Below are 12,968 nucleotides of genomic sequence, written 5' to 3' on the forward strand. Positions count from 1 at the left end.
ATCCTCCGGCACGCACACCACCCCCGCTTGAGCCTTCGAGCCCCCACGTAGGTTTCACTCTTTCGCGCGCCTTAGTCACACGTACATGCCACCGCTCCCCGTTGGGAAGCCGGCACATTTGAATATAACTTCGCATGTGATTTGCGGTAATCGTGCCCCATCCTGCCCTCTCAACATCCAAGCAGGCACGACCTGACGCACGCTGCACGCACCCCCGGCCGCACGCGCGCAGTTACACGCACCAACGGCACAACACGCGCCGCCGCCACGTCCACACACACACACACACACTCCACCCGCCGCAGCATTCAGATATACTGTTTTAGTCACGTCACGTCCAGGTCACAGCGCTCATCCTGCCGGTTCTCGCACTTCGCCTTGAAAGCAATTTACCCCACACGGGGGAGGCACCCTAGGTGCAAAAGTGCACTTTTTACCCCTTGATAACTTTTGCCCGACAACTTGCGGAGACACCAAACTTGGTGTACGTGCTGAGCAAACACTTGATGCTCCCGGTCTCTCCGCAAGTTGTCGGGCAAACGTTATATGGCTTGCAAGATGGGGGGTACAAAACGTGTCAGAAAGGGGAATCACTGACCCCAGACTTCAGCAGATCCCTCCTAAAATCTTATGAAGCATGGCGGGCACTATCCATATGGATTCTGTGAACTCAGGGGGGTGAAATATTATGCGGGCTGGGAGAACAACCCGCGTGTTTGTCCGCACAGGTGGGCACGCATGGACCAAAACTTGTCCAAACCGACATGCGTATTCTAGCCGGCCGACTAGCTAAAGCGTCTATTGTATATGTATATAACGTGAAACGAGTAGACAGGGGCTCAGATTAGCCTGTCTGTCCGCACATTGAAAGCATGTTGCCCTGGAGGGCACGAATTCCAACATCCTTTGCTGCCGTCGATTTATAAAGATCGGCGGATGTTGTAAAACTACTTGTTGAACGAAGAGGAGGCCTCCTCGCGATCCCGGCTCTAGGTGACGACTAGTCTCCAAAGGGATGCTTTGAGCCTAAATCGCACGTTGGAAGACTTTATGGTTGCTAAACGTTAGATTGAGCCTTGTATCGGAGCTACAGGGTCCGTTGGCGCAAAGCATTCAACATCTATTTGCACGCTCGTCAGCAAACGTAAATGTCTACTGATATCTATGACATATGTAGCATGTAAAAGCCATTGCAACTTGTCCGAGTAGCTAACTCGGCCACATGAGTGAGGGGAACATATTCAGACCCCTCGGCATGGTGCCCTCCCCGTGTGAATTTACCCCCTCTTTAGGTAGTGTCTGTTAACCCCCACCCCCACCCCCCGCGCCCGCCCTCATTGACGGCCCCAAGCGCCTCCGGCTCCACTTCCCATTTAACACCGTACAGCGGCACAGTAAACGTCAACGCAGCAAAAAAAGCACCCATCCCCCAGCGTTTCCTAGAAATCACTCCCTTGATTTTCCGCCACTGCTGCAACCAACGCGCAGCTACCGCTGCAGCGGCGGCACCTCCAGCGTGAACGCGTGCATCTTGCCCGTCCCCAGCTTCTTCTCGCACCGCAGCGTGAAGTGCAGCGCCCCCGACGGCCCCACGCCGTCGTCCATCAGGTGCTTGAGTGTGTCCGTGATGCCCTGGCTGGGCGGCGGCGGCGGCGGCGGCTCGCTGACCAGGCACCTGGGCAGCAGGTTCCGGGGCGGGGGAAGGGCGGGTTGCTCGGAGGTAGGCGTGCGCAAGCACACGCGGAAAGTGTGGACGCGGAGTGCCTTGCGGAACATTGAGCGTAGGCGCGCTGGTGCGCTGGCGAAAAGAGTCTGCATGGCCCGCTGAGTTGCGTACATACCGCAAGGACATCTCCGCCCTCATGCTTCATGCCGTAGCCCTCCCTTTTGTGCCCATGCCTGCCGCGACCCCTCGCCCCGCTCCCTCATTCACCAGCGCCACATGCCCTCACGACTCAAATCTATGCCCCCTGGACGGCTACCCGCCATTCGGCCAGTTCCGGTTTCACTTCACTCCCTGCCCGTGCCTGCGGTAGTCACGCCCACCCCCACCACCAACCCCCACCCCCCCACCTCCCCTCCTCCCCTCCTCCCCACCTCCCCTCCTCCTCCCCCCCCCCCGCCCCACGCACCAGTTGCGCTCCCCCACCAGCAGCGTGTCGTCGTCCGCGGTGCCCACCACCGCGTGACGCCGCAGAGCCACCATGCGCGCCACAGTGTCCTGAGGTCCGGGGCAGGTGGCGGGAGGCAGGGGAGGGGCACGTGGGGGGCAGGGAGGAGGGCGGGCAGGGAGGAGGGCGGGCAGGGAGGAGGGCAGGTCGGGGGCAGGTCGGGGGCAGGGAAGAGGGCGGGCAGGTCGGGGTTGTAGATACCAGCCCAAACTAACCCGAACGAGCAGGTGGGGGGGGCCAGGGAAGACGGCGAGCAGGTGGGGGATGAGCAGGTGGGGGATGAGCAGGTGGGTAGGGTAGTTCATTCCGGAACCCAAACCAACTGAGTGAACCCAAAACCCGCCAGTAGGGTCGGTGGGGTATGGATACGGGCGAGCAGGGGCACGCTACGATGCGCACGCCGGGGCACACCACCTGCCGCTGGGCGCAAGCCGCACCGCCCTGAGGCCTGAGACCCCGCCTCGGGAGTCGGGACCCGTGCAAGCGCTCGCACCGTGCCGTCCCCTGCTAACCCCGGTGGGCAGCACCATAAGCTCAACACAGCCCCCGCTCTCCGTGTGTGTGGCACATCGGCGTGCATGCGGCCCTCACCCCCATGAGCAGCCGCGGCTCCTCGGCCTCCTCCCGCAGCGCGTCCAGCACGAAGGCCGGCGGCGGCACGTTGGTGATGGCGGAGCTGATGATCTGGGATGGAGGGGTAGCCGTTCATGTGGAGAACGGAGTGGTTAGATCATAAGTACGAAGTATCGACACCCCGGGGGGGCAGGGGCGGGTGCAGCGGAGCGGAGGGGAGGGATGGCAGGGCATGGCGACAGCAAGGGACAGGCAAGGAAATGGAACGGGGCAGAGGGTTGCTGCGCGAGCCCGTCGCAACGCGCGAATGGTTTGTGTGAGTCACGGCACTCACACGCGACACCCCCACCTGCGGCATGAACTTGGGGTCTCGCGCCAGCGCCTCGCCCTTGGGCAGCCGCATGTGCTCCACCGCCTCGTCACCGCCGTGCCGCCCGCCCGAGTCGTGGAACATGCCGTAGCCGGCGCAGTGCACGTCGCCCGACAGGAACGACACACGGAAGCCGCGCTCGGCGGACAGACCCTGGGGGGGGCGGGCGGGTGTTGAGGGTGGGGCGGGTGGGTGTTGGTGCGTGTGTGGGGGTGCGGGTGTGAGCGGTCGTGGGTGGATGCAGGTGCGGGTGTGCTCAGGTGCCGTGTCGGCGCTGATTTTGCTGTCAACGGGAACACGAGACACACAGGCTCCTCCCCCCCCCCGCCTGCCCCCCCCCGGCCCCACACACGGGGGCTCGCACAGCCGCCCCAGCCCTCCCACCTGCATGAGGCGGATGTACGTGTCCCGCTCCGCCGCGTGCTGGCGCGAGTCCCAGTGGTCCAGCAGGTCGTCAAGCACCTCCACCTGCACTCATACCGTGTGTGTGTGTGTTATAAACAACAACGACAGAACAACCGTGCGCGTGTGCATGCGCGTGTTGGTGCGTGCAGAGTGCATTCAAGAGCGCAAGGAAGTATGTGCGTAAGTGTTGCGCGTCTGCGTGAGCGTGAGCGTTTTGCCCAGCAATCGTGCATAGGGGAAAGGAAGGCAGCCCCAAACACGCACACCCTTCCCCGGGGCCTCGCCCGCCGCACCCACCTGTCCGAAGCGCATGGGTATCTTGCGGATGATGCCGGTCTTGCCAATCAGCTTGGCCACCAGGTCGTTATCCGTGGCCTCCTTGCTCAATTTCTGTGTGTGTGTGTGCGGGGGGGGGGGGGGCAGGGGGTTGACAACGCAACATTCTTCAATAGTTAAGGAAGTGGTACTGGGGGGTTTGGTAAATACCAGCCCAAACTAAGCCAAACCCAGCCAAACTAGCGGGGCGCAGGCCAAGGTGTTAGTTGCAACTGATAATACTTATGGGAGGAGGTATGTGCCCGAGCCCAACGGGGCCACAGGCAGGCGCCGCACGGGCGTGAGCGCGCGTGCTTGCTTCACAGCCGACCTCGTGGGGTTGCGGACCACGTTCGACTTACTGCAGATTATTCAGAGTGGGTCACGAGCAACCCTTTCACCATCCCGCGAACCCGCGCTCCCCACACACCATCCGGCCCCTCCCCACCGTTAGCTCCTTGAGGACGTCGAGTTTGGGGTACAGCACCGGAATGGCCTGCACCACCACCACGTGACTCACGGACGCCGGCAGCGCCTGCGTGCGTGTCAGCACGTGCATGGTGGGACAAGCCGTGGGAGTAAGGCGACTCGCTTGCGACAGCGCACGAGCAGCATCACAGCAGTGCAGTCTTCACTTGACGCACAAAGAACCGCCCGCGGTCCACAACATCTGCTCCCAATACGCCTCCAAAACCTAACACACCCCTACCCCGCCCTCGGATATTTTGGGCTTGACTTACCACCATACCCGCCCACCCCTTCCCCCCCGCCCCCCCCCACCCAACACACACAGCACTTGCGCACTCACCCTCAGTCGCCGCTCCACCTCCACGTACAGCTCCGGCGGGTGCACCTGCTCGATGGTGCGCCTGTACCTGGAGTCCGGCAGCAGCACGGCGGTGCGCGACCCGAAGCAGTGCAGCTGACTGCTGCCGCACCAGAAGCCGTCCTCCACGGCCTTGAGCGGCGTGGTGTGCCTGGGAGGGAGGTGGGAGCGGAGGGGAGGGGAAGGAGGGGCGGTGTTGCGAGGAGGGCAGTGGAAGCGGATCATGAGGCCCAGGGGGCAACACATCGGGGCAGACCCCAGTACAAACGCACACACACACACACACACACACACACGCACACACACATACCCAAACAGACAAACACATTCTGTTTTCCTTGTGCTGTTTAACACACAGACAAACATGTTTTGGAACCATGCATTCAAAAACGCCTGCCAGTGGTCGCGAACCCGCCTCACTGTTGGAACAGCAAGTAGAACAGGTGCGCCGCCGCGAACAGGCCCTGCATGACGGGCGCGTTCTGGATGAGGGGCGGGTAGCTGCCCCAGCCGTCTGCAGTGAGGGCAGGGCAGGGCAGGGCAGGGCAAGGCGGGCAGGCGAGCAGGGCGAGCAGGGGCTCAGGAGGCAGGCGGGCCTCAGGAGGTGGGGTTGGGACTCAAAAGGCATGGGGCAGGCAGCAAAACTGGGCTCATGAGGCGGGGATGGAACTCCTAGGGTGGGGATGGGAGGCATACGTAGGGTTGACGACGATGCTTCAAAGGCAACGAATGCGCATGGTTGCCTCACACTCTTGACCATCGGCGGCGATCAGATGGCGGCAGCCCCCACTCACCCACGAGTGGGCTGCAGCTTCTCCTTGCAGCGCTTCTGTTTCCTGATGGGGTTGGTTCGGAGTTAGCCCCCACTCACCCCTCCTCCCGCCCTCTCTCTCGGCCCCGCACTCACCCACGATGTCGTGGTCGTCCCAGATGTTGACGGAGGGGATGGTGGCCAGCGCGGCGCCGAGGTAGGGCTGCGGGGCGCGGCCGTGTGTGTGTATTGGGTGGCGTGAGTCGGCAGCGCGGCTTCCGGGGAATGTGATGGCTCGCGGCATCAGGCAGGTGTGCGGCCATCAGGTGTGCGGACGTGTCGTCCCCATAAGTTGCAAGACAAAGTTATGAACTTGTAGCCTTTAGGCGCACCTGACTAAAATGGAGCACGTAGTGCGCGAAGAAGTATTCCTGCGATGCGTGCAGCGTGGGATCGCGTCAGACTGCCACAACCACCAGCTCCACACACACACACACACACACACACACACACACACACACACACACACACACACACACACACACACACACACACAACCCAACCCGCCAACTCATCCACCCAACCACGCACGCGGCCTCTTCCCCTCTCCCACCCCGCCACCCTCAGCCGCGTACCTCCACCTCGTCCTTCATCTCTGGCGTGAAGGGCAGCGCGGCCTTGGCCGCCGTCTCCACCTGCGACAGCGTCTGGTCCCAGCCCTTGAGCTGGGGGCCGTTGAACACTGGGAGGGGCGGAGGAGGGAGGACGAGGACAGAGGCCGGGGGAGGAGGAGTTCGGTAAGCTGTGAGTAGAGGCCAGCGCGGCTGGGGCTCAGGTGGCCAAGGCTCATTGCACACGAGGCATGCACCGCACCTTTCAATCCACACTCTGTCCCATTCCACTGCATCCGAACGCCTCGTTACAGCCCCTACATCCCGCTTCAACAGGTGTGCCCAACCCACCCACTCGCCCACCCGCCCACCCGCCCACCCATGCAACCATGCACCCACCCACCCACTAGCACCCGCCCACCCACTAGCAACCACCCACCCACCAGCAATCACCCACCCACCCACCAGCACCCACCCACCCACCAGCACCCACCCACCCACGCACCCACCCGAGTCGTTGTACAGCTGGTCGCCGCCGCCCACCAGCACATGCAGCGGCGCCTCGGCGTGCCGCGCCAGCTGCACAGGCACACACGGGTCATGGCGTGTGAGAGAGAGGTAGGCCAGGCCCTCCACTCTCTAGTCCCCTCCTCTGTGACCACGATCGCCAGTCCCCCGGTTGAATCATGCTTAATATCCGGATCGCCTCCCCCCAAACGTCCCCATCGCCAGCCCTTCCCCGAATGCCTTGCCACGCGTCTTCGTGTGTCTGGTTTCCATTGTTCACCGTTTGTGGTGAGAATCCATGCCCATACCGCCCCCCGCTCGCCCTGCCTCCCTCACCACGTCCTGCCACAGCGGCTGCAGCCCATTGCTCTTGGGCACGTTGTCCAGGCTATCCAGCCCGTTGCAGGAGTGGAAGGCCCAGCGCCAGGCGCCCGCGGAGCGCGAGGGCAGGTGGAAGGTGAAGCGCGCAGAGGGCAGCACGTTGAGCTGCGCGTGTGTGTGGGAAGCAGGGGTTGGCGCGGGGCAGGAAGGCGGCGGGGCAGGGGGGCAAAGGGGTTTCGGGTGGCGAGCATAACGCGGTCTTCCCATCCTAAACTGTCCCAAGTGCATTCTGCCAATGCCGCGCTGCAAAACCAGGTCGGGCCGACGTCTTTGGTCCTTGAGTCCTCCGTTCAATCATTCCCCTTATTCGCCCTTTGAGCATTCACCCCCAGCCCCCTCAGCCTCCACCTCACTCCACCTCATTGCTGCCTCACGGCCTGCCGCCCTGCCGCCCCTTCACACACACACACACACACACACACACACACACACACACACACACACACACACACACACACACACACACACACACACACACACACACACACACACACACACACACACACACACACACACACACACACACACACACACACACACACACACACACACACACACACACACACACACACACACACACACACACACACACACACACACACACACACACACACACTCTCTCACACCGCCTGGGCCCCGGCCACTTCCCGACATGCCCACACAGAGACGCGCGCGCCAAACGATGCCCCTACATTGTACCAAGCCACAGGCCACCCCGCCTACCGCATACGTGAGGCGCTGAGGCACATCCCGCAGCGTGGTCTCGGCTCGGAAGCGCCAGAACCGCCAGTCCCGCCACCAGTGCAGCAGCTCCCCCTCCGTGGAGTTCGGCAGCGCTGCCATGCCGCCGCCGCCACTGGCGCGCAGCTCCCCCCACGTCAGCTTTGGTGTCAGCACCGGCGCGCCGCCACTGTTGTTAGCTGCCAGCAGCTTCTGCTCCGCGGCGCGGGTGCAGATCACGAGTACGGACCAGCGGTAGATGCCGGTAGCTGGGTCGTACGAAACCAGTTTGAGGAAGGGGCCGGCCACGGCGCGAGTGCCCAGCGAGGCGAGCGAGTAGTGGGGCAGGAAGGCGTCTGGCGGGACATCAAACCCGCCGGGACTGTCGCGAGTTTCGTGGCGATGAGGTTAGCACAAGGGCACAGCAAGTAAGTAGTGCATGGCTTGTGGAGGTATGTTGAAGCTATGGCGGCTATGGTGACGACGGTGAGCGAGCAAGGTGAGGAGGTGGGTGGGTTGTGTGTGTGTGTGTGTGGGGGGGGGGGGGGGGGGGGAGGTTCGTGCCCGCACGTTCGCGGCAGCACCCTGGAAGTGGGTGTGCGCAAGAATGTTAGCCAAACTGCTCGCCATCACTGGAGAGCTTTACGAGGCAACTCAGGGTGCGGAGCGCGGCGCGCGGCAGGACATCGAGTCCTTTGATGTCTGAACCAGTGCACAATTTGCGCAGTAATACCCTGAGCATCAGGATTCACTTACGAGCGAGAGCATGCGGCTCCCATTGATAGTTGCAAACTCGGTCGTCAACCGCCCTCGGTCAAGGCTTCGCTCCTATCGCTCTGTTCACAAGAATGAAACATGTGACGTAGGAGTATACGCCTTTTGAGAAGACCACTGCATCTGTAAATCGTTTTAAATCGCGAGACTACGCGGTTCAGATCTGTCTCTTCAATTCTTAATTGTGAGAGCAGCTATGCGTACAAAAGAGGGTGTTGCCCCATATGAGGTACGCAGCAGCTGCACAGGGGCATAAGAATCCGACATCGATGGTTGGGTAGGGCGCCCCGACCCTGTGCGACTCCCTCCCCTTCCCTCCCCGCTCGCCGATGCCTAACAAGTCTGCCTGTGGCCCTGCACCTGCGGACGTGTTGTAAACTGCCTGTGGCTCTGCACCTGCGGACGTGTTGTAAATGTATCTTATCCAGTGCCCCTGAGCACTGCGCGTTACCGTGAAGGCATCGATGACGGTGGTTCGACCGCACTATGTTGCCATTGTTCCGTGGACGCTGGTCGCCTGCCTGCACTAGCCTGCAGGTGCGCTGCGCCTCTGCTTCACGCGTGTGGCGTTGCGGTGTGTGTGTGTGTGTGTGTGTGTGTGTGTGTGTGTGTGTGTGTGTGTGTGTGTGTGTGTGTGTGTGTGTGTGTGTGTGTGTGTGTGTGTGTGTGTGTGTGTGTGTGTGTGTGTGTGTGTGTGTGTGTGTGTGTGTGTGTGTGTGGTGCTACCGTCGGACCGGGGGCCCGGAGCATGAGGAATGCGCATCAGCAAATTTGAGCAAACTACCAGCCTGCCAGCAAGCCAGCAGTGACGTCTCGGTCCAGTAACGCCGGCGTTATACAAGCCGTGCCATCTTGCCATGACGTTGCAAATTGATTGTTGGGGTCTGGGAGTACGCTGCATACTATGGGACTGTGCCAACATGCCCCTTACCCTACCTGTCCCATCGCATACCGTACTTTCTTCCCTCCCTCCCTCCCATACATGTCGTGCTGGGCACCGGTGGCGCTGGTGTTCTCCAGGTTGGTTTCGGGCGCATCCTTTCTGGTAGTCCCAACGCCAGCCCGGCCGCCGTCGTCCAGCCCAGCCATCCCAATGCAGCAGCCACCTTCCGTCAGCCAGCCATGGGCGCGACCGTCCACAGCGTTTACCGTCGGTTACAAGGTAACATGTGAATTCGCAACTTGCGCTACTGACTGCCTACTCTCGTGCCGCCTGCAAGCGCACTCCGCCTTCCGCTCTGGTCTACGTACGCATTAGTTCCGCAACACTCGTCTTCCTTACCATGTTCCCACCTTACGCCGGCCTAAGCGCACTCCATGCACACTCGAGGTGCACCGTTGTTACAATGCCACCTGTTGATGTCAACAAAGGGCGCAGGGGGCTGACGCGGCTTGTCGACCCTTCGCGTCGAGTGGATGGCATTACTCCAGCGGTTGCTGGGGTTCGGCATGTTGACCCAGTAGGCTGACACGTAGGCACAGCATGTCCGCGGCACCACTTTAAACGCTGCTCAAAATTGCTACGCAAAATGAACATCTGGCGCAGCTCGTCTCTTCTTACAGGCGGTGCGTCGCCGCTGCGCTGGCATGTCGCGTGGACACTACGGTCGGGCCGGGGGTGGACCAACCGTCACTTGAGGGGCGACAAATGCGCATGCACCTCATCATATATGGCAATTTATTCGAGTCATCGAGGTAACATGCTCATCCTGTGATACAAGACCACCCGGCAGCCGTGCGACGTCTGACGAAGCTGTGAAGTCAAGTTCGTCCTCGCATTTCGGTTTCGCTCCTGGCATCACGCACGTAACGGCGCCACGCTGCCCTATAAAACCACCGGCCGCAAGCAACGACATCCTGTCTATACTAATATAAATACTGCTCTGCATAGCCGCTGCGGTGCGCACAGAAATTTACAGCAGGAGACGACACGCACGCAGTTGAAGTAGTTGACCGCTGTGTCGCTGTGTGTATCGTAACCATGGCCTTCCTCACACGTCGTGCTGGCGTGCTTGCCATCATGGCTCTGGCTATGGTAGCTGCGGCTTCCGCTGCGCGACCCCCCAAGGAGTTGTGCGCGAAGACAATCGTTGTCACCGAGCTTTACAACGAGGACACGCTGTCGGTGCCTGAATTTCTGATGACCGAGACCAACCAGGTGAATATTTTGACGAGACATGCGCGTGCGGCATGGCGCGTAAGGCACATACATGCGCATGAGTTCGCACGCACACGTACCGACATGCCTGGCAACACATGATGCAGACGAAGTTCATTGGCTACTCTCTGGGATTCCTGGACGAGGCCGTGTGGGGCGGCAGCGGCGACTCGGGTCGGAAGGTGAGCGAGCTATGTCGGCCGGCATCAGCAGAGGTCCGCGAGGAAAAACACAAGCGAGCGACTTTGGCTGCATGCCCTGTGCATGCAAATGCTTTCGTCTTGTATTATACAGAACAGCGATTAGCTCGAACGGCTGTCAATTTTCGTACCAGCCAACCGCTGCCTCCCGGCTATTGACATGTCTGCGGCTCGCCCCCGCAGGCCGGCGACGTTGTGTCTGCGTGCTTCGTTAACAGCGTGAGCGGCGACGACGGCTGGGTAAGTGCGGCAAGAGGCATAGGCTCGCATCCGACTCGCCAAGTGCACTATACTGTCACGTGACAGCAGCCCGCACTATGCTTGCTCCAAGGCTTGCTCACGCACCAAATGACCATGTGTGAAAAGAGTAAGAACACACCCCTGGCCCCCGCCCGCCCCGCCGCCCTCCTCCCTCCCTACACGTACGGCCTACTTGCCGCCGCAGATGCTGAACTACTGGTGAGGGGGTTTGTAGGCACCAGGATACTGGGTCACGTTCACTACTGGAACGCTCGTGACCATCCAGCACGCGCGCCCAAGGGGGCCCTGAACACCCCGCCCTGAACACCCCGCCCTGAACACGCCGTAGCAGCGTGGCGACGGCGACAATCCGCCGGTAGGCGCCGGTTCGCTTTCCCGCCAGTGCTGCTGACGCGCCTTCCTGCCCCCTCCCCCTCCCCCGCCCACAAACGCACGCACAGCACCACCACCCTGACCTTCGGCGACCACGGCGCCATCTCCTGGATGGGTCAGTTCCCGGACAAGCAGGTGCGTGCGTGCCGCGTGCGTCCTGCCGCATTATTCCATCAAAGTGCGAAGGAATGCGACGAACGCTTAGCGCACCCGAGGTGATGCTGCGAGCAGTTGTGAGTGTGTGAGGGTAACTCAACATGCATGCCATCCACTCTGCAACGTACGCAACATAACCGCCACTCCTTTAACTTGTTATTCCTGCACTGCTACTGCAGGACAACGAGTTCTACAACCCCATCGTGGGCGGCACTGGCATCTTCGAGGGCGCCCGCGGCACCGTCCGGGTAAGTCGGAGCCTACCTACCGTACTAACCGTACTGCCTGCCAACCTGCCTGCCTATCTATCTACCGGTGTTGTCACCATGATCCGCCGCACCGGCACGCCTGCGCGGTCGCGGTCGCAACTGCACCCAGTGCGTGCGCCACAGCAGCGCGCCAGGAATGCCTGTCTATCTGCTGCGCCAGGCGCAGCCTCCAGTCCCGCACATAGCGGTCTAACCGCCGCGCTTGTGGCTGCCGCGCCCACCGCCGCTCCAAACCCAACACGTGCCCCTTCCTCAACGCTTGTTCGGGTTACCGTACCCCCCCCCCCCCCGCCCCGCCCACAGACCAACATTGTTCTTGAGGCTACGCGCTGGCGCTACCAGGTGAGGGCGTAGAGACGGCTGGCTGGGTTGGGGGGTATGTATGCGCCCGAGCCCAGCGAAAACGTCCCATACATAGGGCGGGTGACGTGGGCAAATGCCTAGATAGATAACTGTACGTGAGCGGCTAGCCACATGTCTTGCGTTCGGGGTTGAACGGCCTCGCTTGTGTTCACGGCCGCCGTGGTACTTTTTGCGGTCATGCGGTGCACAGTGCCCCAAAGGACAGCCGTGCCCCTTCGTTTGGTGCTTCCCACCACGCTCAAACTTTCCCTTAACGCCTGCTTTGGCCTCCTTCCTGCTTCCCGTGCTTACCCCGCCGGCGCGCAGTTCAAGCTCCTGTCCAGCCCCTTGTGCTAGAGAGCCAAGGAGGAGCCTGTTGGAGCGACATGGCGCTCATGCACGCTCCCTGGCAAGGTTTTCAGATGCTTGGGCGCCGCTCACGCAGCGCCCATGCAAGCAAGGGAGTAGTGGTGGCGCTGCTGCTGGCCCTGACTGCAGGATCTTGTGTCGCAGTGTTTGATGATGCGCTAGTGTGGCCAAGAGGAATTCATTTACGTTCGGCAGGGGGGATGCAATTGAGCGCCAGGGGCCCGCAGCGGCTGTGTACGGTAATGCACATGTGTGCGTGCCAAGCAGCGCTCGCCAGCCGAGGCTGAAATAACATGTAACATTATTTCGAGACACGAGCGTGCCTGCGTGACGACCCGCCGGAGAGTCCCATGCGTGCGGGCAGTATTAACTGAGTAATGCGGAGGAAATTCGACCATTGGGATGCGGGGTCACGCGACATGGGGCGGGGGAGGGGT

The 12,968-nt window shown here is 61.5% G+C and overlaps 2 protein-coding genes across 2 annotated transcripts; one reads left to right on the forward strand and one right to left on the reverse strand.

Annotated features, from left to right (window-relative positions):
• Positions 1–45: 45 nt before the first annotated feature.
• CHLRE_01g045150v5 (uncharacterized protein) lies at positions 46–8,631 on the reverse strand. The gene is made up of 16 exons (XM_043058869.1): positions 8,387–8,631; positions 7,634–8,012; positions 6,866–7,015; positions 6,532–6,601; positions 6,047–6,153; positions 5,804–5,842; positions 5,568–5,634; positions 5,081–5,174; positions 4,643–4,811; positions 4,283–4,369; positions 3,817–3,909; positions 3,499–3,582; positions 3,094–3,267; positions 2,763–2,855; positions 2,133–2,221; positions 46–1,675 (listed from the first exon to the last, which is right to left on the reverse strand). Exons 1-16 carry the CDS (start codon positions 8,407–8,409, stop codon positions 1,489–1,491), a joined length of 1,905 nt encoding a protein of 634 aa, XP_042928783.1. The 5' UTR covers positions 8,410–8,631; the 3' UTR covers positions 46–1,488.
• Positions 8,632–10,110: 1,479 nt separating this feature from the next.
• Positions 10,111–12,842, forward strand: CHLRE_01g045200v5 (uncharacterized protein). The gene is made up of 8 exons (XM_001689671.2): positions 10,111–10,562; positions 10,670–10,744; positions 10,946–11,002; positions 11,208–11,221; positions 11,464–11,530; positions 11,731–11,799; positions 12,124–12,162; positions 12,490–12,842. The coding sequence occupies exons 1-8, from the start codon at positions 10,386–10,388 to the stop codon at positions 12,517–12,519; spliced, it is 528 nt and encodes a 175-aa protein (XP_001689723.1). The 5' UTR covers positions 10,111–10,385; the 3' UTR covers positions 12,520–12,842.
• The last annotated feature ends 126 nt before the right edge of the window (positions 12,843–12,968 follow it).

The sequence above is a fragment of the Chlamydomonas reinhardtii genome, chromosome 1 (genome assembly GCF_000002595.2).
Source record: "Chlamydomonas reinhardtii strain CC-503 cw92 mt+ chromosome 1, whole genome shotgun sequence".
Taxonomy (NCBI): domain Eukaryota; kingdom Viridiplantae; phylum Chlorophyta; class Chlorophyceae; order Chlamydomonadales; family Chlamydomonadaceae; genus Chlamydomonas; species Chlamydomonas reinhardtii.